The sequence below is a fragment of the Ambystoma mexicanum genome, chromosome 2p (assembly GCF_040938575.1).
Source record: "Ambystoma mexicanum isolate Mex_15411 chromosome 2p, UKY_AmexF1_1, whole genome shotgun sequence".
NCBI lineage: Eukaryota > Metazoa > Chordata > Amphibia > Caudata > Ambystomatidae > Ambystoma > Ambystoma mexicanum.
The window spans coordinates 89,605,808-89,628,365 of record NC_090923.1 but is presented as its reverse complement, the minus strand read 5'-3'; the positions used below and the strand labels follow the sequence as shown (position 1 = coordinate 89,628,365).

At 46.7% G+C, this 22,558-nt stretch overlaps 1 protein-coding gene across 3 annotated transcripts in view; it reads left to right on the top strand.

Moving 5' to 3' along the window:
- The window catches only part of ARIH2 (ariadne RBR E3 ubiquitin protein ligase 2), a 676,612-nt gene that overhangs the window by 484,469 nt on the left and 169,585 nt on the right, over nucleotides 1-22,558 (top strand). For all 3 annotated transcript variants that reach the window (XM_069643320.1, XM_069643318.1, XM_069643319.1), the window contains one exon: nucleotides 19,005-19,156. In XM_069643320.1, the coding sequence (XP_069499421.1) occupies nucleotides 19,005-19,156 (152 nt within the window). The remainder of the gene's footprint in view (nucleotides 1-19,004; nucleotides 19,157-22,558) is intronic.

The window sequence follows — 22,558 nt, the reverse complement described above, 5'->3', positions numbered from 1 at the left end:
AGTCAGGTGCATACAGCTCTGCTATTCCCTATCCAGAGAGTTTTACCTTTAACTCCCAGGGCTCACTCTACCAGAGGTACCGGAGTACCTTAGCCTACATTGCAAACGTCCCTTTAGACGCCATTTGCAAAGCTGCTACATGGTGTTCTATTCAGTTTCACATGGCATTACTGCATTGACTCTCACTCTAACACTAGGGGTGTATCTTGGCTCCTCCCTATCTATGACCTGCCAGGTTAATGCCATAGCCTCATCTGCAGCACTCATCACTAAAATCATTAATGCAGTCAAACCCTTCTTATCAACACAAAACTGCCTATCCATTGCCAGAGCCACTGTCAGCACCAAACTTGACTACTGCAATGTATTCTTCCTGGGCGCCTCTGCCAAAAACCTACACAATCGTCAAGTGACGCAAAACAACGCCCTCAGAGCCGAACTTAGCATCCCTAAAAGGGAACACATATCCCAAGCAAGAAAAGACGCGCACTGGCTCCCAGTCAAAGAGCGCATTCTCTTTAAAACACTAGCTAGTACACATAAGTGCCTCTCACTCAACGCACCTCCATACCTATCTGAAAAGATCACCCCCTGCACGTCCTCCAGACCCACCAGATCCGACCTCACAAACCAGATCTACATCCCCTCCTTCAAAAGAACCAAAGCGGGTGATGCAAGTTTCCAATACATAGCACCAAGAAATTGGAAAGCCTCCCCACAGCCCTGAGAAATGAAAAATCCTATAATGTATTCAGAAAAATGCTCAAAACGAAACTGTTTAATTCACCATGCCGCATAAAAACCTGTACTAAAGCCATACCAATGACTTGTTCCACTGCAACCATTGTAAGGAGCTCCTAACTTGTCATGCACATCTGCAATCCTTGTATGTATTAAACAATGTAATCCCTAAGCTTACTGTAACAAGCGCTACGATGCCCTAGGGCCGCCCTGCGCTATACAAAAACAAATAAAATAAATAAACTCTAAAGCAGATTCACAGGTGGGGCAAGCGGTTCTAAAACATCTATTTGCTGCTGTACCTTCTCAAATCCCACCTCCTTCTCCAGATACTGTTCGCTAATCTATGCAGAGCATGTGATCTAAGCAGATCCACAAGCCTCAGAAGGGATAAGTTACTCACCGTGATCGTATTTCTGAGGCTTTCATCTGCTTAGATTCACATACACCAACCCTTCCTCCCCTATTGGAGTCGAAGGCACATAGATGGTTTCTGGTTTCACTGTTTCTGCTTTATCACATCTTCTCACGCTACACTTCATGCAACCTCATGTCAGAAACGATCAATCTGAGGGACCTCGACGCGTGAAGGTCCATGGGTGTACAGTACACATCACACTATGGATAGTATTACTAACACGCCCTGTCGACATCAGTTTTTGAGTTTCAAAAGCAAATCTGGTTATACTCGGCACCTACCACTAGATGTCGCATTATGCACAGCATGTGAATCTAAGCAGATACAAGCATAGGAAATAAGATTATGATGAGTAATGTATCCTATATTTCGGAGGCTTGTGGAATCTGCTTAGGTCACATGCTATGCATAGGCCAACATTTAGTGGAAGCTGCAGAGTATTACAGTTTTCGAAATTCAAAAAGGGACGGGCGTGCAAGTAATACTATCCGTGTGACGTCCAATTTACCCATGGTCTTTCACGTCGGACACTATAATGTTAATTTTCAACGGCGGAGATGAGGGCGAATGTCCTCGGACAAAGAACTTGACTCAACAACACCCCTTCGGCCAAAGGACTGCCGCACCGGGCCTTGGTCCAGACAGTAGGGAGAGTGGGGGGTGGACATTTCTTAGGCCACTAAGAGAATGCATATCTCCCCTTGCCCGCTCTATTTTCGCCTGGCTACCTTTACATCCAATCATGGAAAATACACCATTTAAATTCTGCCCCAGTTGCAACAAAATATTTCCCTGGAAGGACAAGCTCTGGGTGTGCAACCTCTGTCTTCCGAGGGAGCACGAGGGCCACTGTAGAGCTTGTCAGCTCTTTTAATCAAAGACCTTAAAGGACTGAAAGACCAGACGTTTGGGCCCACCACACAGGCCGGGGGTGCATCCAGCGACGGCAGCATCAGCGTCTTTTCGGACACCGAAGGCGAGGGGAAACCTTCCGATTATCGCGTGCTAGCCCCAACCTCATCGGACAGGCCAGTGGGGCTGTTACGGTGTTGAGACTCGGCGGCAGTAGCACACAGCCCAAGGCCGAAAGCTAACGATAATATCGCCTACACGGCCGCACACAGCGTCGAGGGGTAGGTCCACTAGATACCTGTCCTCTTGGCACTCGAGATCACATTTGCCTCATGACAGACCCCAAAGTTGCAAGACAAAGGCGACGTATACGCTGTGTCCAATACAGCAACCGAAAGCCGAGCGTCGGAAGACGCGGCTGCGGACCACCCTTCCTCTGAAATTCGCCATTCCTCATTAACGTCTATATCGTCAAAAAGCACCAAGACTTCGAAAATAGCCCATCTGGTGAAAAAGCATGTCCCCGAGACTCTCCTTAAAGGGAGAGCGTACAAAAAATACTCTTCAAAGTGTCACCATTCCCAAAGGGAAAAAGTGAGTGCATCATTTTAGGAGAAAGAGTGTGTATCCCAAGGGGAGGATAATATAGCAGAAGCCATGAAAAACAAGGGAAGCCTACTCCAGTAATACCACACACTCCTCTGACTATACCAAGTTCCTCTCGATGGTCCTCTGATGACATTGATAGAGTGATGAGATGCATGTCCTTTATGGCAGACGTTCTGGAGAAAAATCACCAGGCTATGCAAACCTTACAGAACACACCACCCACTAGTGGCGCTTCGTCTTCACAACCCACAGCAAAAAGACCACGTCCAGACACCCTTCTAGTTACCTCTCAAGACCCAGTACAAATTGATCTGTATGATCCAAATAAGACTGAGGGGCTTGATACCCTAGGGGAGGTGGATCAATACTATGATTAGGATGAAGAAGACGTTTATATCTAACCCTCTCATTATCACCTAGACCCGCCAGTGGCACTCTCACCAGTGGACAACCAACTTAAATTTAATGATAGTCGCATAAAAGCAGCAAAGCATTTCCAGATTCAAACCCAGGAAACGCAATTGGACAAAGATTTTGTAGACAACATATTGGGGGATGGAAAAGCTGTTACCCAATTTATACCCATTCTACAGTCAATACAGAGATTAATTCAACCCTCTCTAGAAACTCAAGACGCAAGTGGTGAACCCGCGTATTGAGAAAATGTTCCGCCCACTGACCCACTGTACATCATCAGGCTCCAGTTGAAACCAGATTCTCTAGTAGTGACCACAATACTAAAAAGGACAAACGCCTCTAGCTTCGTCGAAAGCTCCCCCCGATAAAGAGGGCATGAAGCTTTACAACTGCCACAAGTGGGAGGAGATTGCAACTTTAGAGGTACTGTGGATGAGGCCATTAAAGTCACAACTGTCTCTCGCAGTAGCGGAAAACCATCCTAAAAAATAACTTGGATGCAGCAGACAGTGCTGGTAGAATCACTGCGGAAGGGACACTTATAAAACGCCATACATGGCTACACCAATCAGGGTTTAAATTGGAGACGCAGGAAACTCTCCTCAATATGCCTATCTGAGCTTTATCTGATACATATCTGCATTAATACACCTGTACTCACGCTACATTTTGTTAGGGAGAATGTTCAGTTTAGTGCTGAACTCCTCCCACCTTAGATACCCCCAGCTCTTTTGCTGAACTTTGGGACTTTGTACTTTTAATTCTATGTGTTTTCTGTGTTTCTTTTTGGTTTTGGAGTCTGACAAACTCCATAGGCATCATCTTCGCATTTGTGACGCACAGCACCTTCAGTGCAGTGGCACAGGGAAGTCTCTTAGGTTTCCTAAAGGTTTAAATACCTTCTCTTGGATAAATTACTGTTCCCAAGAGCAGTAAAGTGAAATTGACTTTACTTAAAATTTGTACCTTTCTAGACCTAGCAAACATTTACAATAGGGTGCTGGAGGGGTTACTTAGTATCCCCTTTGTCTACTTTCTCATGTTACAATTTCATGTTACCCTTTCTATAATTAATGGCTGGTGGCAGTGGTTTACTTTTTACTACCAATGTGTGTTTTTACAGCGGGCTGCGTTCGTTGTCAAAATGTCCTGGTCTTCATTTTTCACCATTTCTTGCTGGTCCTTCTTGAGATTTACTCTGCGCTCCAAACCAGGTTTGGTCCATTGTTTTGTCTTCGGCAGTATTCACGACTGAAGCCCGCCTCTGGATCCAGTATGTCTGGCAGGGGCAGGAAGTGAGAGATGCCCGAAACGCCCTTTGCTTAAACCCCTTGGTTACAGGAATGCACCCAAAGGTGATTGGCCGGCTGGCTGTCCTTGCAGGACAGCCACCCTGCTCTGATTGACAGCTAGCCTGAAATGAATGTGAGAAACCTGCATACAAGATGACACTTTTTTGGCTTGGAGGGCAGAGTCGACCACTGGACGAAGGAATCCGAAGAAGAACTTGCAAGTGACGCCTGCTGCAACTCCTGGACCGTTGGTTTGCCTGGTGAAACCCTGCTGCTGTGCTGAAGCTCCAAATTCGCCTGGACTAGAGAAGCCCTGCAAGAACGACTTCTCCCCTTGAGTTGGTGGGACCAATCAACTCCAAAGTGAACTTGTTTGGACATCCTCTCGGAGCTGGCTGTACTTCTGCTGCTGGAACCAAAGTGCTAGAGAGAGGCACTCCAAATGGAGTGCATCACCTTTAAGTCAGACCCGAGCTTGTGGAAGATCCCCCGGACTCCCAGTAAGCAGGACTGACCAAGCCTAAGCCAGCTCAACAGAGTGCTGGACCCCAGATGCGAGAAAATCCAGAGTGGTATCCGAGAGTCCGCGGTGGTGCTATTTGCTGAGACGCAAGGAGTTGAAGCCGCAAAGTGCAGCTGAATAGAAGTTGATCTTTTTCTGTCGCCGACCGTCCCGTTGTGTTGCAGGAGTCCCCAGAAGTCCTCCCTCTTGTCCCCACGACTGAGGCACAGGAACAAAAGGATCTGCAGAGCCACACAGGAACAGAAGCCAGATGGAACAATGTTGTTGTAACCTTACTTGATTTCAGTTGAGACTTGTCTTGGTTGCTTGTGTAGAGTTGCTTGCATTTTCTACCTCTCACAAGCCTCCCAGCTTGTGACCCTACTTTGGTTCTACTTTTTCTACAAAGACTTCTAAAACATTGTGCAAGACTTTTACTTTCCTACAAGAAGTTCTTCAGCTCACCTAGACTTTTGCCCAATTGACATTGGCTGGCCTGGCTCCCCGAATGACTTTTAGCTCCTCTGCTTGTGTCTTACATTCCCTCCAGGAAAGGGTTAATTTCCTTTGTATTGGGGGTTCCAAAGTACTTACCTGCTTCAGAGTGTTTCTGTGATCTCTTGTTTTATTCTGAAACCACTTTACTTTAACACTCATCTCTAAATGTACCAGTGATATATTAATTTTATTTTTTTATTTTGCGTTTGGTTTACAAAATATAAACCTTTACAAAAGACACAATAATTTTTTATACAAAAGAAAGGAGTTTTCACGCTCAATTAAAAAAAAAAAGGATAAGATAAACAAAACAGTTAAAACCCTATTTTACATACAATATAAACATGAGATCAGATGTTAAACCATCAGTCCCATTAACAGCAGTTTTAAGTTATTAAACAGGTTGCTTTCCTAACAGGAACATACATACGTTTACAGTGATGTATAACAATTGTCACTTCTAACAAAATTTACTTTTTTACATTATTCAGTTGGTAAAGTTAGTGGCTGCTGGTAGATTACAAGCTTCATGCAAGAATTTCACTACAGCCAATTTTAATGCGTTCAATTTGCCATAAAGCATATTCCACCAAAAATCTTCGATATCTACTCTTGAAGGGTCATGAACAAATTTACCTAAAATTTCCAGACGTTGGGTTACCAATGCCTGACACTTCAGTAGTAGATGCTTCAATGTTTCAGATGTTTCATTACAGTGACAAAAACGACAGGGGATTCTCTGTGTAGTACCAGAGCGAATTTCTAAAATTTCCCCTGTCAGCAAAACGTTGAAGCGAATCTCATATATGCAGCCCTCTTTTTAGGGTCAGGAAATTTAACTAAGTATGACTCTGGAGAACCCATTTTCTTTCCATCATAGATGATCTGTTTATAGATCCTGGAGGCCACCGCCCTTGCCATGGATATGGATATGGATACCAATATCACATAGGTTATATAGCAGAATACTAGGGTAATCTGGGAGGGCCAGTTGCCGCCAAGTCATATTGCGCAAATCACTATCTTTAATGTGAATTGGTGTTGTTGAGTGTTGGCTAGACCTAGCATCAACGTCCTGATTATGTTTAGTTTGAGTGATTCTGGGGTTAAAAGGCTGTTCCAGTAAGTTCCCTTGGACCCTTTGTGGGTTTCCCCCATGCTTGGCGGTGTTACCCGAGTGTGATGTTGCAGAGGCTGCTCGCCATACCTGTTAATATTGGTGGGGGCCTCCTCGTGGTCCTGATGGAAATTTCTATTTCCTTCCTCTAGACTTTCCCATTGATACTGATTTTTGAGCCTAGATGCCTCTGGTAATCCAATAGAATTTTCTTAATGATCATTGGAAGGTCATTATTGTGTTTCCCCGTTTCCTCTATTAGTTCTTGTGGAGCAGTCTTTAAGCCTGATAATGTGTGGTCAATATCATCCCTTTTCTTAGTGTCGGCCAATTCCGTTTTTGAAGTTTGTGCCTTATCCGGCAAAAGCCAGGAGACCACATCCCTTGTAAGTAGGGGATCCCGATAACCAACCAATGGTTGAGGTGAAGCCCAATCTATTCAATTCCAATGATGTCATCGGGGCTTCCTCCTTCGGATTTAGGATCTCTTGCGGTAAGATTTGGCTAGAGGTTGATTTTTCTAGTACTTTATAGAAGTTGGATAATTGGAGCTGTTTTACTTCTTTAGTATCCTCTGCCTTCGAACTGAGTGAAAGAAATCTGTTCTCTGGTCCTGGAATTGTATTTCCACCCACTGCGGTCTCCCTCCCACCCCCGTTCAGTCTTTATATTTTTTTGTTTTTTGTGATTTTTTAATTTTTTTTTATATTTTCCAGGACTGGGCAGGAATGATTTAAATCGGGGAAGACATTATGTACCTGCAAAGCCACTCGGCTTTCTTCATTCAGCTGTATCAAGTCTGTCAGGACTTTACATTCCTTAATTTTTGTTTGAACCTTGTCCGGTATCTGGTTTTTCTTAACTGCCTTTTTTTGCTTCCAGTGCCAAACGTTTTTGGCGTCTTGAGAGAGAATAACCCTCACATTCTTGGATTGATACATCGTCTGCGTTTTGAGAGCCCGAAACTGAATTATTTACATTTTTGGACTTTTCCAAGAGATCTGTCAAGGCTGACGGACTATCTGGGGGTTCTGGGGGGGATTTTGTTATCACCTTGGTCGTTTCACCCTCCCCTCCAGTTGTTTTAAGGGAGGAAGACAAGATCAAAGTTGACACACCCTGTTCTACATTAGTCATTTTTTGGTGTAGTTCTTTCATTGCCGTAAGAATTTGTTTATCCCCTTCATCAAGTATTTTTGAAGTAATATTCGAAAGGGCAAAATCAGTCATTGTCGATTCACCTACTGTAATTTCAGCAGGGCTACAACTTGGACTTTTGTTTAGATGTTCGCTAGTCTGAGAGCCCTGGGATTTAACAATCACATCGAAGGGTAAGATTGTCTTTACTGTTCCTGAGATGTCGGTACAGGTTTTACCCATTAGGAATCCTTCCACCCTATTAAGTTTGGATTGTGTATCTAATACAATCCGTTTCAGGTCTCTGATTTCCCAATGAGTCAACTCATGGTCCTTGTCCAGGAGATTTAGTATCCTAGAAATTACTGTTAATGATTCCTCAAAGTGCTCGTCGTTTTCAGGATTTGGGGAACTAGTCAAAGAGCCCCTAGGGGGTGGTGAATGAACTCCGTGCTCCGAAGTCAACATTTTATTATGCACCCTTGGTCCCATTTCCCCCTCATGCAAAGGCAAATCAAAATTTTCCTCCAGTGCCCATTTTTGTCGCCCGGCCTCAGAAAAGATAGAGGCTGACGGGAGAGGAAATGTTGCAGTGGCAGAGAATATTCTATGTGGTGTTATAGGCTGCGTTCGGGGAAGAGTATTAAAGAGGTGACCCTTGTCAACACCATTACGTGCTGCGTTGAGAGGGATAGAGGGTCCTCTTGAGAGCATTACTCGTTTGCTCAGCTCTAATTTCACAGTTTGTGACATCATCGAAACATCCAGTTTTGTATCCTCCGACTCCACAAGTTGCACCACTGACTGTTCAGGCAAACTCTCTCGAATACTCAAGAAACTAGTCAGAATGGGAACCTGTGAGTCAAATGATAAACCCACTGGAGTAAATTTGTCATCCTCATCCTCTGACATGTTTCCCCCGTCCCTTGCATGTACCTGGGCGATCATATGGGCTAATTCTACTCCCTGTATATCAGTTTTTTTGTGTTTTTCCATTTGCTGCCGTATTCATCAGATCATTTTCCACCACCTCCTGATTTATGTCCACAATGCTCTTTTTGCTCATTTGTTTCTCCCCCTAACCCTAGGTTCTCTGAGTTAGCCTTGAGTTCAGCTATATCCTTTTCTTTATTTAATACGGGGAGCATTGGCCCTCATTTGAGGGGTCAACATTAGGGTTTTTTGGATTTGGGGTTGGGATACATATTTTCCCATTTCTTAATACTCTAGCCATCTTGAAGAAAAAAAGAAAATACTCTTAGTTGCCTAGAGCAGATTCAATAAATGATGCCTTATTAGCAAATGCAGAGACCAAAGATGTGTAAGGAGACTTTCTCCTTTTCCGTATGGAATGCCCCACCTCACCTCTACACTGCCAGACCGGCCAACTGCCACACTTCCGGTAGCACCTTGGATGCACGCACAAAATGAGCGTGCCCACAGTGTTTATCAGGAAGAGGCTGTGGCAGGCGGCGGGTACAAAAAAGGGGGAATCAAGAATACAAAAAAATAATAGGAACACACTTTAACAAAAGTTATGTGCTACACGGGTTGTGGAAAACATGCGTTAACTGCGAATCAAAGAAATAACCATTAATGACTGTGTTTGCTAAAAGTAAATAGCACACTCACCACACCTCACCCGCCCACCCGAACAGCCAAACAGCACACTTGGCAACACTTGGATGCGCGCGCTGGATGCACATGCATGCAAGTTTTTATGGGAATTCTGGGAGTAGCTGGAGGTGGAGGGTGTGTCTGACACGCAATGCATCCAGGGGAAAACAGACAAAAAAGTCGTGTCAGAAGGTAGGTGCTTGGATACTAACGAGCTTGCAGACATGATTTTAGCACCAGGGAGGAGTCACCAGCTCAGCCCAGCCCAGCCCACAGCCGCTTATCTGCACAAGTTTTGTGATTAATTACACATATAATTACTCTGGTTTTAGAAGTCATTGAAAGCGAGTCCAGGTAGCAGCGTTCGCCTTAGGGAAACAAACGAGGCTTCCTCTTGCACATACAGCCTCTTCCAGAAACAGGTGAATGTTAATCCAATTAGCTGAAGTGGGTCACCGGCAGAGTCCCATCCAAACGCCAAACAGCACACTTGGCAAATCTATATTAATGTCCACAGTGTCCTAGCTATTTAAGTCATCTGAGGGTGTAGGAAGTATGTGTGCCATCCCAAATGGGTACTTGCTGATTTAGAGAAACTAAGAGTGTGTGTTGTGGAGTGTATTTGTGTTACTATTGTATTGCCTTCTGAAGAAGGCTTATTCAAACTGATGTTAAATACATTAATAATTGTTTAATCAAGAAACCTTGAGTCTAAGTGTTTATTAGGATACTTGTCACTGTGAATCTCTGTGTAACCACCCTACTGCTCTCATTGACACCTCTTGAGATAAGCCTGGCTGCTCAGCCACACTACCAACCTGTGTAGTACAGACTTATACCAAAGGTTGGGTTCCTATTACCAGGACGTCAAGGTTGTTGTAGTGCACCCAAAGGGTACTGCTCCAAATCTTGCCTAACGCACTTCATGCAACCTCATGTCAGAAACTAAACAATCTGAGGGACCTCAATGCGTGAAGGACCATGGGTCACACTAGGGATAGTATTGCTGGCATGCCCTGTCGATGTCCCTTTTCGAGTTTCGAAAACAACTGTAATAGTCTGCAGCTTCCACTAGATGTCGGCCTATGCATAGCTTGTGGATCTAAGCCAATACAAGCATCGGAAATACGATTATGGTGAGTAATGTATCCCATATATCTATCTGGAGCTTGTGGATCTGCTTATATCACATGCTCTACATAGTCCGACATCTAGCAATAGTCGCGGTGTAGAACAAAATTTGTTTTCGAATCTCAAACAGCATTGACATGGCGTGTTAGTAATATTATCCCTAGTGTGACGTCTACCTTGCCCATGGTTCTTCACGCGTCAACGTCACTCGGATTGTTTGTTTCCATCATCGTAGTCGGTAGCAAGTTGCAGAGTTCCGTCCCAGGCTGATGCTTTTGATTTAGTTAAGTTTACTAGTAGACTTTTCTTTCTTTCCTTATTGGCTGCTTTCGCTGGACGGCCAACAGACTGCTCAAAGGCTTTCTACAGACATCGTCGACTACTTGACTAAATCGACGATCAGACGCCACCTACACACGCCTCTTCTGGCTTCGGTCCTTGCAGTAGGGAGAGAGCGGGGAGGTTCTTCATACTGACCTCTTTAGAGAATGCATATTCTGCCATCCCCTTTCCCTCGCCAAACTGCCCTTTTAATAAATGATGGACAAAAAACTCCGTTTAAATTTTGCCCTACCTGCCATCGAAAATTCCTGTGGAAGGACATGCACCGAGTGTGCAATTACTGTCTCCTCAGGGATCACTCCGAAAAACTTTGCAAGTCTTGAACACTTTTCGACCTAAGACTCTAAAAGATCGACGCACCAAACGCTGGGCCACTCATGAAATGCAGGCCGAGGCCTCCATCGACGTGACGGAGTACTCCAGCGAGGGCACCATCTGGGTCCTTAGTGACGCTGAAGGTGAGCAGAGTTCGTCAGAACCCTACGTGCGGGCCCCCGACTCCAATAAGCATGCCGGCATCTCTGTGACGGACACGACACCCGTTGGCCATATCACAAACAAGTCCAAGAACACAAAGCACATACCCCGTGGCCGACTTTCCACAAAATCGTCAAGTGCCATGCCATGTCTGCTGAAAAAGCCTCAGGTTCTTCGCTGTCCTCTCAGCAATTGCGTACACCTTCGCCTCACAACGACTCCGAAACAGAACCCCAAGTTCGGTTCGGACACCGCACACTAAAAGGCTCTCCTTGCACGTGCCGAAGATCAGGCGGTGAAAGGCTCATCAATGTCTCCCAACGCTGAAAATGCAGGAGTTAATAAAAACAACACATCAGTGCTACCCTTTTAAAAGCAAAGTCACCAAAAAAGTCAGTCCTTGTTGACGCCTTTGTCCTCCAAAAGCACCCTGCTGTACTTTCATCCTCCCCTGTAGACCCTCTCAGGAGCAATGCACCACAAGAACCAGACTCCCTCCCAAGCCACCCCTACCATGCAGGGCTTCCCACCTTCGTGTGACTATACTCCTCAACAATTTAATAACATTTTAAAAAGGATATCATGTTTTGTGGACTTGATGGACAGGCATCCAGAAGAACTAACGCCCCTTAGAGACCTCTGCTCTAGTCACCCCCCACCCCCTCTACCAAAATCCCTCTCAGGACATGAACAATGAGGTTCTCACAGAGTCTCGAGACCCTGGCTCTCAAGGGGACCTGTATAGTCGGGATCTATTCTATGACGACGCCGATGACCATATCTACACCATCCAGTCGCCCGACCAACCGGTAGCAGATTTTCCCGTTGATAACCAACTACGATATAATGAACTTCTGCTGAAGGCTGCATAACATTTGAACATTGACAATCAAGTGTGTTAGGGATAATTCTCAAAAATGTGCTAGTCCCCTTCACCTTAGAGACCCCAGCAACTTAGCTGGATTTTGAGGACTTGATTTTTTTACCTGGAAAGAGGGTGAGCCTTTTTCCCCCCACTCTTTCATGTATTTTAATGTGTTTTACTCTTGTGTTCTTTGATTATGGAGTTTTAAGATGACTCCATAGGGATCGTCATGTGTGCTACACAGCACCCTCAGTGCAGTAACATAGGGATATTTTTTTAGACTTCCCAAAGGTTTAAATGCCTTCTCTGGGATACACTAGTATTTCCCAGAGAATGTAAGGTTAAATTGACTTTACTAGTCTTTTTAAATTCCTAGACCCAGCACACACTGTCTTCCTATAGAGTGTTGGAGGGGTTCCCTAGTATCCCCTGTGTCTGGAAACTCATGCAGCAGTCAAATGCCACCCTTTTCTATCGAAATGGCTGGTGGCAGTGGTTTTAGAACAAACTACCATGATTCTTCAATGACCGCAAACACCAGTAGCTAAAAATCACTGAAGCCATGTTTTTCAAGATGACCGCTTTATGCCCTTTTGTTTAAACGGGTCCCGGTCTTCTTTTTTTGCCATTTCTTTTTGGAACGGTCCTTCTAGTGTTAGTCTCTATGCGCCAAACCAGGTTTAGTCCCTTTGTTTCCATGCCTTTGGCGGGCTTCAGGACTGAAAACCGCCTATGGCGTCTGAGTGTCTGGGGTGGGCAGGAGGTGAGGGAGGTGCCCGAAACTCCTTATGCTTAGTCTCCAAGGAGACCCAAATGCACTCTGGCGTGACTGGCTAGCTGACTGTTCAGCAAGGACAGCTACCCTGCTGGGTGGGTGGCAGCTAGGCTGGAATGAATGGGAGAAAACTGTAAAAAAGGCAAGTCTCTTGGTCTGGAAAGCAGAGTCGACCACCGGAACGAAAGATCCGAAGACCAGCTGGAAGAGGACAGCTGCTGCAACTCCTGGACCGTTGGTTTGCCCGGTGAAGCCCTGCTGCAGGTCCGAATCGCCAAAGCTCCTTTCGACAGAGGAGCCCCTTCAAGGACGACTTCTTCCTTTGAGTTGGTGGGACCAATCAACTCCAAAGCCACCTGGATACCATTCTCTGAGCTGGTTAGGGTTAACCACGGGGAAGTACACCAGCTTGTGTGCTTGATAACAGCTACTCGAATTGAAGGGACTCCATTTTGTCAGCGTTTTCCGACGATCCAGTGCACTGCAGGAGTCCCCCAACGTCCTCCCTCTTGTCCCCATGACTGAGGCTCAGGAACAGAGAGATCTGTAGGAACTGCCAGGAACCAACGTCTTCAGCGGCATCTTTTGCTTCATATTAAGGTACTGTTCCAACCTGATGGAGAGTGCTTTTTTTTCGGTGAAAGGTTGTGGAACTTTCCCAACTTGCAGGCCTAATCAGCTTGTGATCCAACATATGATTCTTTTTCGTACAAACTACTTCTGAAAACTTTGGCAAAGACTTTACCGTTTGCTACAAGAACTGCTCTTTCCTATCCAAGACACTAGTCCATTGACTTTGGCCTAGGCCTATTTTACTGAATCGAGTTCTCTAGTGAACAGAAACTATTTGCACTGCCTAAGAAAGTATTTGTGATCTATTAACTTGTCACTTTGCCCTCCTATTTAAAGTATCTGAAATGCTATTTTCCTCCTATTTCAGGGGAGCCTAATTTTCTTAAACGTTTTGGTTTTGGTGTTGAAGTTTATTTGTGTATAGTATTAAGTTGAATGTTTTCTAAATGATTGTGTAATAAATTAATAAAAGTTTTACCAAGAAACCTTGAGTATAAGTGTCTACTTAAACCACTGTGATTGTAAGACCTCTGTGTAACTTGTTTTACTGCTCACATTCCATCTTGAGATGAGCCTGGCTGCTCAGCTCGCTACCACAATCTGTGTAGTACAGACGTATACCAAAGGTTGGTTTTACTTACACCTGTAGTCCTAATTGTATGTGGGGGGTCCCTGAGGGTACTGCATGCAATTCTGCCTAACAACGGGGACAACTTGTTGCACTGTGGATGAGTCTCTCCAAGCTATCAAGGCGGACACGGAGACAGCTCGTGCCTTGGGCATGCTTCAGCAACGACGGCCGTCCTTTCGGACTTCCGGCGGCAAATCCCAAGGTTCTTCCAAAGGATTTGGTGGAGGAGCTTCATCATACCATCAGCCCTCCTGCTCTTCCACCCAGGAGGCAGCCCTTTGATGTCAAAACAGGACTGAACCGGCCGTAGCATCGGGCCCCCACCCGTGCACTCCGGTGGGTGGCCGGCTGGCGAACTTAGTCAGCGTGTGGAAGACCATCTCCACCGACCGTTGGGTGCTGGATGCCCACGAACACACCCTGGAATTTTAACAAGAGTCCCCGAATACCACCAGTGGCCCGGCAGGAAAACCAAGTCCCTCAGCTGGTGCTTGAGGTGCGGGCCATACTTAGAAAGGGTGCAATAGAGCTCATCCCAAAGAGACTCCAGAGTGTACTCTCGTTACTTCCTCGTCAAAAAGTCCACCGGCGGATGGAGGCCCATCCTAGATGTCTGTCGTCTGTACATCAGGTTCCAAATGTTCCGGATGGTGACTCAACACGTTCTAGGACAGCGGGCAGTGTTTTGGGCCCTCAAGTCTTTCCTACCATCCCTCAAGGACAAGGTGGTGCTGGTCTTCACGGACAACACCACCACGATGTTCTACATCAGGAAGCAGGGGGGCACCAGATCTCTGCTGCTCTCCAAAGAAGCGCAGGAACTGTGGCACTGGGGCGTCACCCAGGGGATGTTCCTCATCCCGTTTCACCTGGCAGGAGTGAAGAACACCGTCGCCGACTCCCTCAGCAGGGAGCTGCGGTCTTGTCACGAGTGGGAGCTTCGTCAGGACCAAGTGGATCGCCTGTTCGCAGATGGGGCAAACCCCACATCAATCTATTTGTGACAAACACCAAGTGCCGGAGGTTCACCAGAAGGTTTCCCCAGGTGGGGGTCATGGGGGACGCATTCTCATTCCCCTGGAATGGCCTGTTTTTGTATGCATTCCCTCTGTTGCTTCTTCGATTAGTCAATCAACTCAGACGGTCCCGGTGCAGGATGATCCTCGTTGCACCGGCGTGGCCCAGACAGATCTGGTACCCGGACCTTCTCGACATGTCAGCTGCCCCTCCAGTCAAGCTTCCGGTGGTTGCAGATCTTCTTGCCAGGGAAGGAGGCGCAATTCTGCACCACGACCCAGGATCGCTGGACCTGCAGGCATGGCACCCGCAGCGTTGGAATTCGTGGGCTATTATCTTCCAACGGACAAAGGAAGTACTTGCCAAGGCCAGAGCATCGTCTACTCCTAAATGCTATGGACATAAGTGGAAGAGGTTCGCCGTCTGGTGCCCTGCATATCAATCCTCTACGAGTCATGGCTCTGCAGGTACTGCCGTATTTGCAGTCGTTGGCCAAGGCTGGTCTGGCTCATGCCTCCATCAAGGTTCATCTGGCGGTTATCTCCCGCTACACCAGATCTCTGTGATGGTCGTTGCTGTGGTCACATCGTCTGGTTAAGGAGTTTGTTAAAGGACTGTTCCGTTGGTTCCCGCCGGTGAAGGCTCCAGCCCCGGCGTGGGAGCTCAATGTGGTGTTGACTAGGCTCATCGGTCCTCTGTTCGAGCCTATGCATTCGGCGCCACTGAAGTTTGTCGTGGAAAACAGATTTCCTTGTGGCCATCACCTCCGCAGGTCTAGTGGGAGAGATCCAGGCCCTCTCTTGTAAACCACCTGACTTGACATTCCACGAGACAAGGGTAGTGCTGCGGATGCACCACTCTTTCATCCCCAAGGTGCAGTCAGACTTCATCTAAACGAGCCCTTGGTGTTGCCTGTTTTTTCCGACGCCTTCGTCTCCAGCTGAGCGGACTTTGCACTCACTAGAAGTGGCTAGAACGCTGAAGTTCTATGTGAACCGCACAGAGTTTCCAGAAGACGTCGCAGCTTTTTGTTAACTTTGGTCCTGTGAACCATGGGAAGGCCCTGTCCAAGGCTTCCATTTCCAGGTGACTCTCTGGCTGCATCACCCATTGTCACCGGTTGGCAAACCGACCATTGGCTGGCCGTCTGAGAGCCCATTCGACCAGACCGATCGCTGCAACTATGACGTCCCTGTCTGGTGTGCCCCTACTGGACATCTGCAGGATGGCTACGTGGAGGTCGACGCACACCTTCATGAGATTCTACTGCGTCAACAGGGATTCCAGGGAGGAGTCCATAGTCAGCCAAGCAGTGCTGCGCAAACTGTTCGCTTGAAGGTGAGACTGGTGAGGAGGTGAGAGATGCTTGATGTTCATGTTGATCCTTGCGTGGTTGTGCATCTGTGTACTGCTATGTATTCTTTATTCATGAGCATGTGAATCCATGCCAGATCCCATGCTGGAGAAGGAACAAGTTACTTACCTGTAACTGTTCTCCAGCATGTGTCTGGCATGGATTCACATGTGAACCCTCCCGCCAACCCCTCTGCGGCTCTTCTCTTGGTCCTACTGCCACTTTGTGTTACCAAATCTGAAGATGGCTGCCAGAGGAGGGGCTTAGGTAGAGGGCAGTCATTGACTGGGAGCCGTATGACCCAGAGACCAGTTATTGGTTGTTCTTAGAAAGACAGTTCAGAAATGAAACTGAAACTTTTCTTTACCGAGGATTCCCAGCCTGACGGGAATATTCATGAGCATGTGAATCCATGCCAGACCCATGCTGGAGAAGATTTACAGGTAAGTAACTTGTTCCTTCTTTACGCTTTTTCGCCCCGCTTCCTCTCCTGGTACGTGATCAACACACTCGGACACTGTCGGTGTAGGAGGATACGCAACGCCCAACCGAGGAAGATTTGATACCTGGACCTACTCAGCATGTCCGTGTTGCCTGCAGTCACCAGGGAGGGCTGGATAATCCTTCATCAGGACCCAGGATCTCTGAACCTGAAGGCATGGCTCCTGCAGCTTTAGAGTTTGGAGGTTATGCGCTGCCAGCGGACTGCAGAGAGTTCCTCGCCAAATGCAGGGCGTTGTCGACTCTAAAGTGCTATGGCCATAAGTGAAAGCGTTTTGCTGCGTGGTGCCCCTTGCAGATTACCCCTCTGCAGGTCACAGCCCCACAGATTCTTCAATACTTGCTTTCCTTGGCAAAAGCTGGGCTTGCTCACGCCTCCATCAAGGTACACCTGGCAACAATCTTACGCTACACCAGATCCCCTGGAAAATCCTCTCTAGTCCCTCAGTTCCGTCAAGGCGCTTTTTGATCTTTCCCTCTCACCTTTTCAAACCTATGCATCAAGCCCCACTCAAGTTTCTCTCGTGGAAGACAGCATTCCTTGTGGCCATCACCTCAGCCAGACGTGTGGGTGAAATCCAGGTCCTATCCAACAAGCAGCCATATCTGACTTTCCACAAATCAAGGGTGCTACTGCGTATGCACCCAACTTTCATGCCGAAGGTTACGTCTTATTTCAACCTCAACGAGCCTTTGGTGTTGCCTGTTTTCTTCCCGAACACTTAGTCGCCAGCGGAGAAGGCCTAGCATTCGCCGGACATTGCTAGTGCTTTGAAGTTCTATGTTTTCAGAAGACTTCTCGATTGTTTGGACTTCAGGCCTATGAATCATGAGAAGGCCTTGTCCAGGATTTCATCTCAAGATGGCTTTCCGGCCACATCATGCACTGTCATCAGCTGACGAACCGCTCTCTGGGGCTGTCCGAGAGCCCACTGCAGGGCGATAGCTGCGACAACAGCGTTCTTTTCTGGTGTGCCCCTGCTAAACATCTGCAGGATTGTAATGTGGAAGTCCACGCATACCTTCACAAAGTTCTACTGCATCGACATGGATTCCAGAGAGAGGGTCCAGGGTCGGCCAGGCAGTGCTACGCAATCAGTTTGCTTGAGATGTCTGTTGCAAGGGTAATTGTTAATTGCTTCTGTTGAGCCTTGCCTCCTCCCGTGGTTGTGTAATGTTTTACTGCTGTGTGTTCGTTATTCATGAGCATGTGAATCCATGCCAGACCCCATGCTGGAAAGGTTTAAGTTACCTACCTGTAACGATTGTTCCCCAGCATGGGACTGGCATGTATTCACATGCAAACCCTCCGTCCGGCCCTTCTGCAGCTCTACTCGGTCATACTTCCACTTTACGTGCTTACCAAATCTGAAGATGGCTGCCATAGGAGGGCTTAGGGAGAGGACTGTCATTGGATGGGGGCAGTATGACCCAGAGGACAGTGTTTGGTTTAGAGGAGAAATACAGTTTTTTAAAGTGAGTGAGAAAGTTTTTTTCTTTTACAGAGGATACCCAGCCTGACAGGGAATATTCATGAGCATGTGAATCCATGCCTGGAGAACAATAGTTACAGGTAAGTAACTTAAACCTTTTTTAATGTATGGATTTGACAGCCCTGAAGATGACCTTTGAAGGTCAGGACACATGTTGGCTGGTGTAGGACTATCAAGAGTCATTAAATAGGTAGAAACTGAGACCACTCTGAGTGTTTAACTGTATGCCAGCTGACTTAATTATTTTGCACTGAGTATTATCTACCCACTTCAAATGTGATTTCCTTTGTGACATTTGCTCACACCTGTGTCCAAACCAGGGCTGCCCGCCACTTGATACGATATAAATAAACAATTACAAAATTACAATCCCCTGTGAATTTTGAAGCCGATCAGCTGGAATCTTAGGAAGCCCATTTTTGACTATTAAGATCTCTACATTCTTGTCTGGCACCCTCACTGCAAATTTTAAGTTTTATGGTTTCAGTTCAGGGTACTTCATTTTTGCTGTGGGCTGTGCTTCTCTAGCTAACACGAACATGCTGCTGTTTATTATCTCTGAAGTAATTTTGAGGAAAATAAATCAATCTGAAGTCCAGAATAGTAACCGATTGGTTGTCTGTCTTATTATTGTTTTGCTCTTAGATTTCTGTTGGATGTGTCTGGGTGACTGGAAGACTCATGGCAGCGAGTACTACGAATGCAGTCGGTACAAGGAAAACCCGGATATTGTAAACCAGAGCCAACAAGCGCAGGCTAGGGAAGCTCTCAAGAAGTACTTGTTCTATTTTGAAAGGGTAAGAGTTGCCTCCATCCAGGCAGTTTATGACCAGTGTACAATATTGTGAGCTGCCTTTCTCCAGCATGGGGTCTCGCATGGATTTGCACGCTCATGAATATTCCCAGTCAGGCTGGGAATCCTTGGTAAAAGAAAAAAACGTTTCACTTTCACTTGTAAACTGTCTTTCTCCTCTAGACCAATCACTGAGCTCTTGGTCATACTTCCCTCAGCCACTGATTGCCCTCTTCCAAAGCCCCTCCTCTGGCAGCCATCTTCAGATTTGTACCGCACGTTCAAGTGTTGGGAGTCCTTGTGTTTTGTTCCGAGAGCTTTTCTATGTTTTCAAGCTTTTTCGATAAAAAGCTCCTATTTTTGTCAAATAGAGCTTGTGTGTGTTGAGAATTCTCATTTCTGTGCTAATTCCCTTATACCTTCAAGCTCTTTTGCTGGACTTTTTTTTATCCTGGAGGGAGTGAGACCTTTTTCTCACTCTCTCGTGTATTTTTATCTGATTTGGACTCTGTGTTGCTTTTGGTTTTGGAGTCTGACAAACTCCATAGGCATCTCCTATTGTATTGACACACAGCACCTTCAGTGCAGTGTCACAGAGAAGTCCTTTGGATTTCTCTTAAGGTTTAGATACCTTCTCTTGGGTGAACTACTGTTACCAAGAGTAGTAAAATGAAATTGACTATATTTACCTGTATGTAGGTCCAGTACAGCCCATCTTATGTGGAAGTACTGGGGGGGGTTACTTATTAGCCACTTTTCCACATTACTCATGTAAAAAAGGTTGTTACCCTTACTACTTTTAATGACTGGTGGCAATGGTTTAATTTTCCTACCTTTGTGCGTTTTTACAGCAGGCTGAATCCTCAGCTGCAGTATTGCACCCATGGGGTACCCATTTTGTCAAAATGGCCCTGGTCGTCTTTTTTCACTATTTCTTGCTTGTGAGGTGTTTCATGGGTTTTATTCTGCGTTCTTTGCCGGACTACATTGCTGAAACTCGCCTCTGGCTCCAGCGTGTCTGGCAGGGCTGGAAGCGAGGCAGGGGCCCGAAACTCCGTGCTTAGTCTCCATGGTAAACTGAATGCACCCAGTGCTGGTTGGCTGGCTGTCCTTTGAGGACAGCCACCCTGCTGTGTGAGTGACAGGTGGGCTGCGAATGAATGCAAAAAACTAGCATAAAAGGAGAGGTCTCTTGAAAAGAAGGCATAGTCGACCCCTGGATGAAGTAACTGAAGAAAGAAACTGGAAGAGAAGCTTGCTGTACCCTCCTGGATCGTTGGTTTGGCCGGTGAAGCCCCAAATTTTGCATCGACTAGAGAATCACGGAACGGACAACTTCTTCCCCTTCGTTGGTGCGACCAACTGATCCCAAGACGAATTGCAAGGGGTCAGGAACACCAGGAACGATTGAATCATCTTTAAGCCGGAACTTGAGCTCCAGGAAGATCCTGAGGACCCTCCCGAAGCAGGACGACCCAAGCATGAGCCACCGCAACAGAGTGCTGGACCGCAGAAGCAAGGGAAGCCCACAAGGTGTCCACAACCCACGGTGGTGCTATTTGCCATTAGCTGAATCTGCGAAGGGCCTCTTATTTGGAAAGAGCCCATTGCCTCAGTCGTCCTTCATACTGCAGTGCAGGAGTCCTCCAGACGTGCTCCCTCTTGTCTCCACGACTGTGGCCCAGGAACTGAAGGACTGCAACCTGATCAGAAACCAGCTGGATCCTCTTCTTCCAACCTAAGGTACTGTCTTGAATAAAGGGGTACTTAACATTTTTTGTTCTGTAGCTTATCTGTCTCACTGGAGACTTGCAGTAGCTGCTTTTTCTGCAGAGTTGCTTGCAGCTTTGCTTTCACAAGCCTAACAGCTTGTGGCCTAACAGTGATTCTTTTCTACAAACTCTCTATATAACATTGTGAAAGACCTTTGTGCTATCTTCCAGAAGTGCCTCTGCTCCCTAGACATTTTCAATTGACATTGGCTGTCCTGGCTCCCTGCAGACCCTTTGACTTTGTGTTTATGGGAAAGGGTTATCCTATACTTCATTGGGGGGTTGTAAAGTACTCTACTGTTCAGAGAACTGGTTAACCTTTATTTCCTTCCCTAACCTTTTCCTTTTTCCACAACCTCAGTATTACATTAAGTGTAAAAGTGAAATATCAATGTCCAGTGTCCTAACAATTGAAGTCACCTTAGGGTGTAGGAAGTGTGTGTGTAACATCCCAAAAGGGTATCTACTTAACTTAAAGCTGAGGAAGTGTAATTTGAAGTGTATTTTATTGTTGCATATTGCCCTTTCTAAAGAACGCTTATTTTAAAACTGTTAAATTAATAATTATTTTACTTGAAAACCTTGAGTACAAGTGTTATTTGAATAATTGCCATTGTGAACCTCTGTTGCATCTGTACAGCTCACAATTGTCCCTCTTGAGATAAGTCTGGCTGCTCAGTCACTCTACCAACTTGTGTAGTACAGACTTATGCCAATAGTTGGGTATCTATTGCCAAGAGGACAAGGCTGGTGTAGTCTCTCACAGGGTTACTACATACAATCTTGCCTCTTTTGCTCCTTTGCCCGGCAAGCGGGGATCCGTTTGTCGGGGTCTTTCAATGCCCTCAAGGGTACGAATCGTCAAATTTAATCAAAGATTCCAGAGGGCCTTCAGGCCTACCTCACAAGCCGGACCATGTCGGAGAAGGAGGGAGGCTCCCTCTTCAAGCTCTGCTCCAGCTGCGGATTGAGGAACATGTTTGTGGAGGACAAACACTCCCATTGTTTGTCTCCATTCAGACCACAGGGAAGCGGATTGTGAAATCTGCCTTGGTTTCTCCAAGCACTCTGTTAAGGATCGTCACTGTAGGTTGGTGGCGTGGCTCAATGCCAAGCCCTCTGCCCCGTGCGGCAAGCAGGGGCATGCCTCACCCAGTCCGAGGAGCGAGCTTCTTAGTCCTTTTGAGGGTGCTCCCATCTGTGGGGGCCCAAGACCAGGCCAAGCACTGCAAGTCTGTTTCCGTCTGGGTTGCCGCACCAGCGTGTCCCGCGACAGGCAGTGCACGCTTTTCTTCACCCTCTGCCTCCATCTCCAGTCATCACTCCAGCTCCTCTTCGAAGAGGAAATTGGCTAACCCAGGGATGCTGCGGGAGAAACCAGAGAAGACCAAGGCGCAGGGAAAGGTGTCTGACCTGTCCCTAAAGACCCAGGTGATCCAGGCAAATTCATCCTTGATGATCGAGTTGGTGGCGGCCGCCGCCTCGAAGGGGAAAGAAGCCGGACCGGTCCAGGGGACCCCGACGGCACCCAGAGTGGCCCTCCACCCAAGGTGGGAGCCCTCGGCCAAGCCGTTGGAGAAAAAGCCAGAGAAGGGGATGCCATCCGTAAGCCAGAGATGGACCCCCCCCTCCAC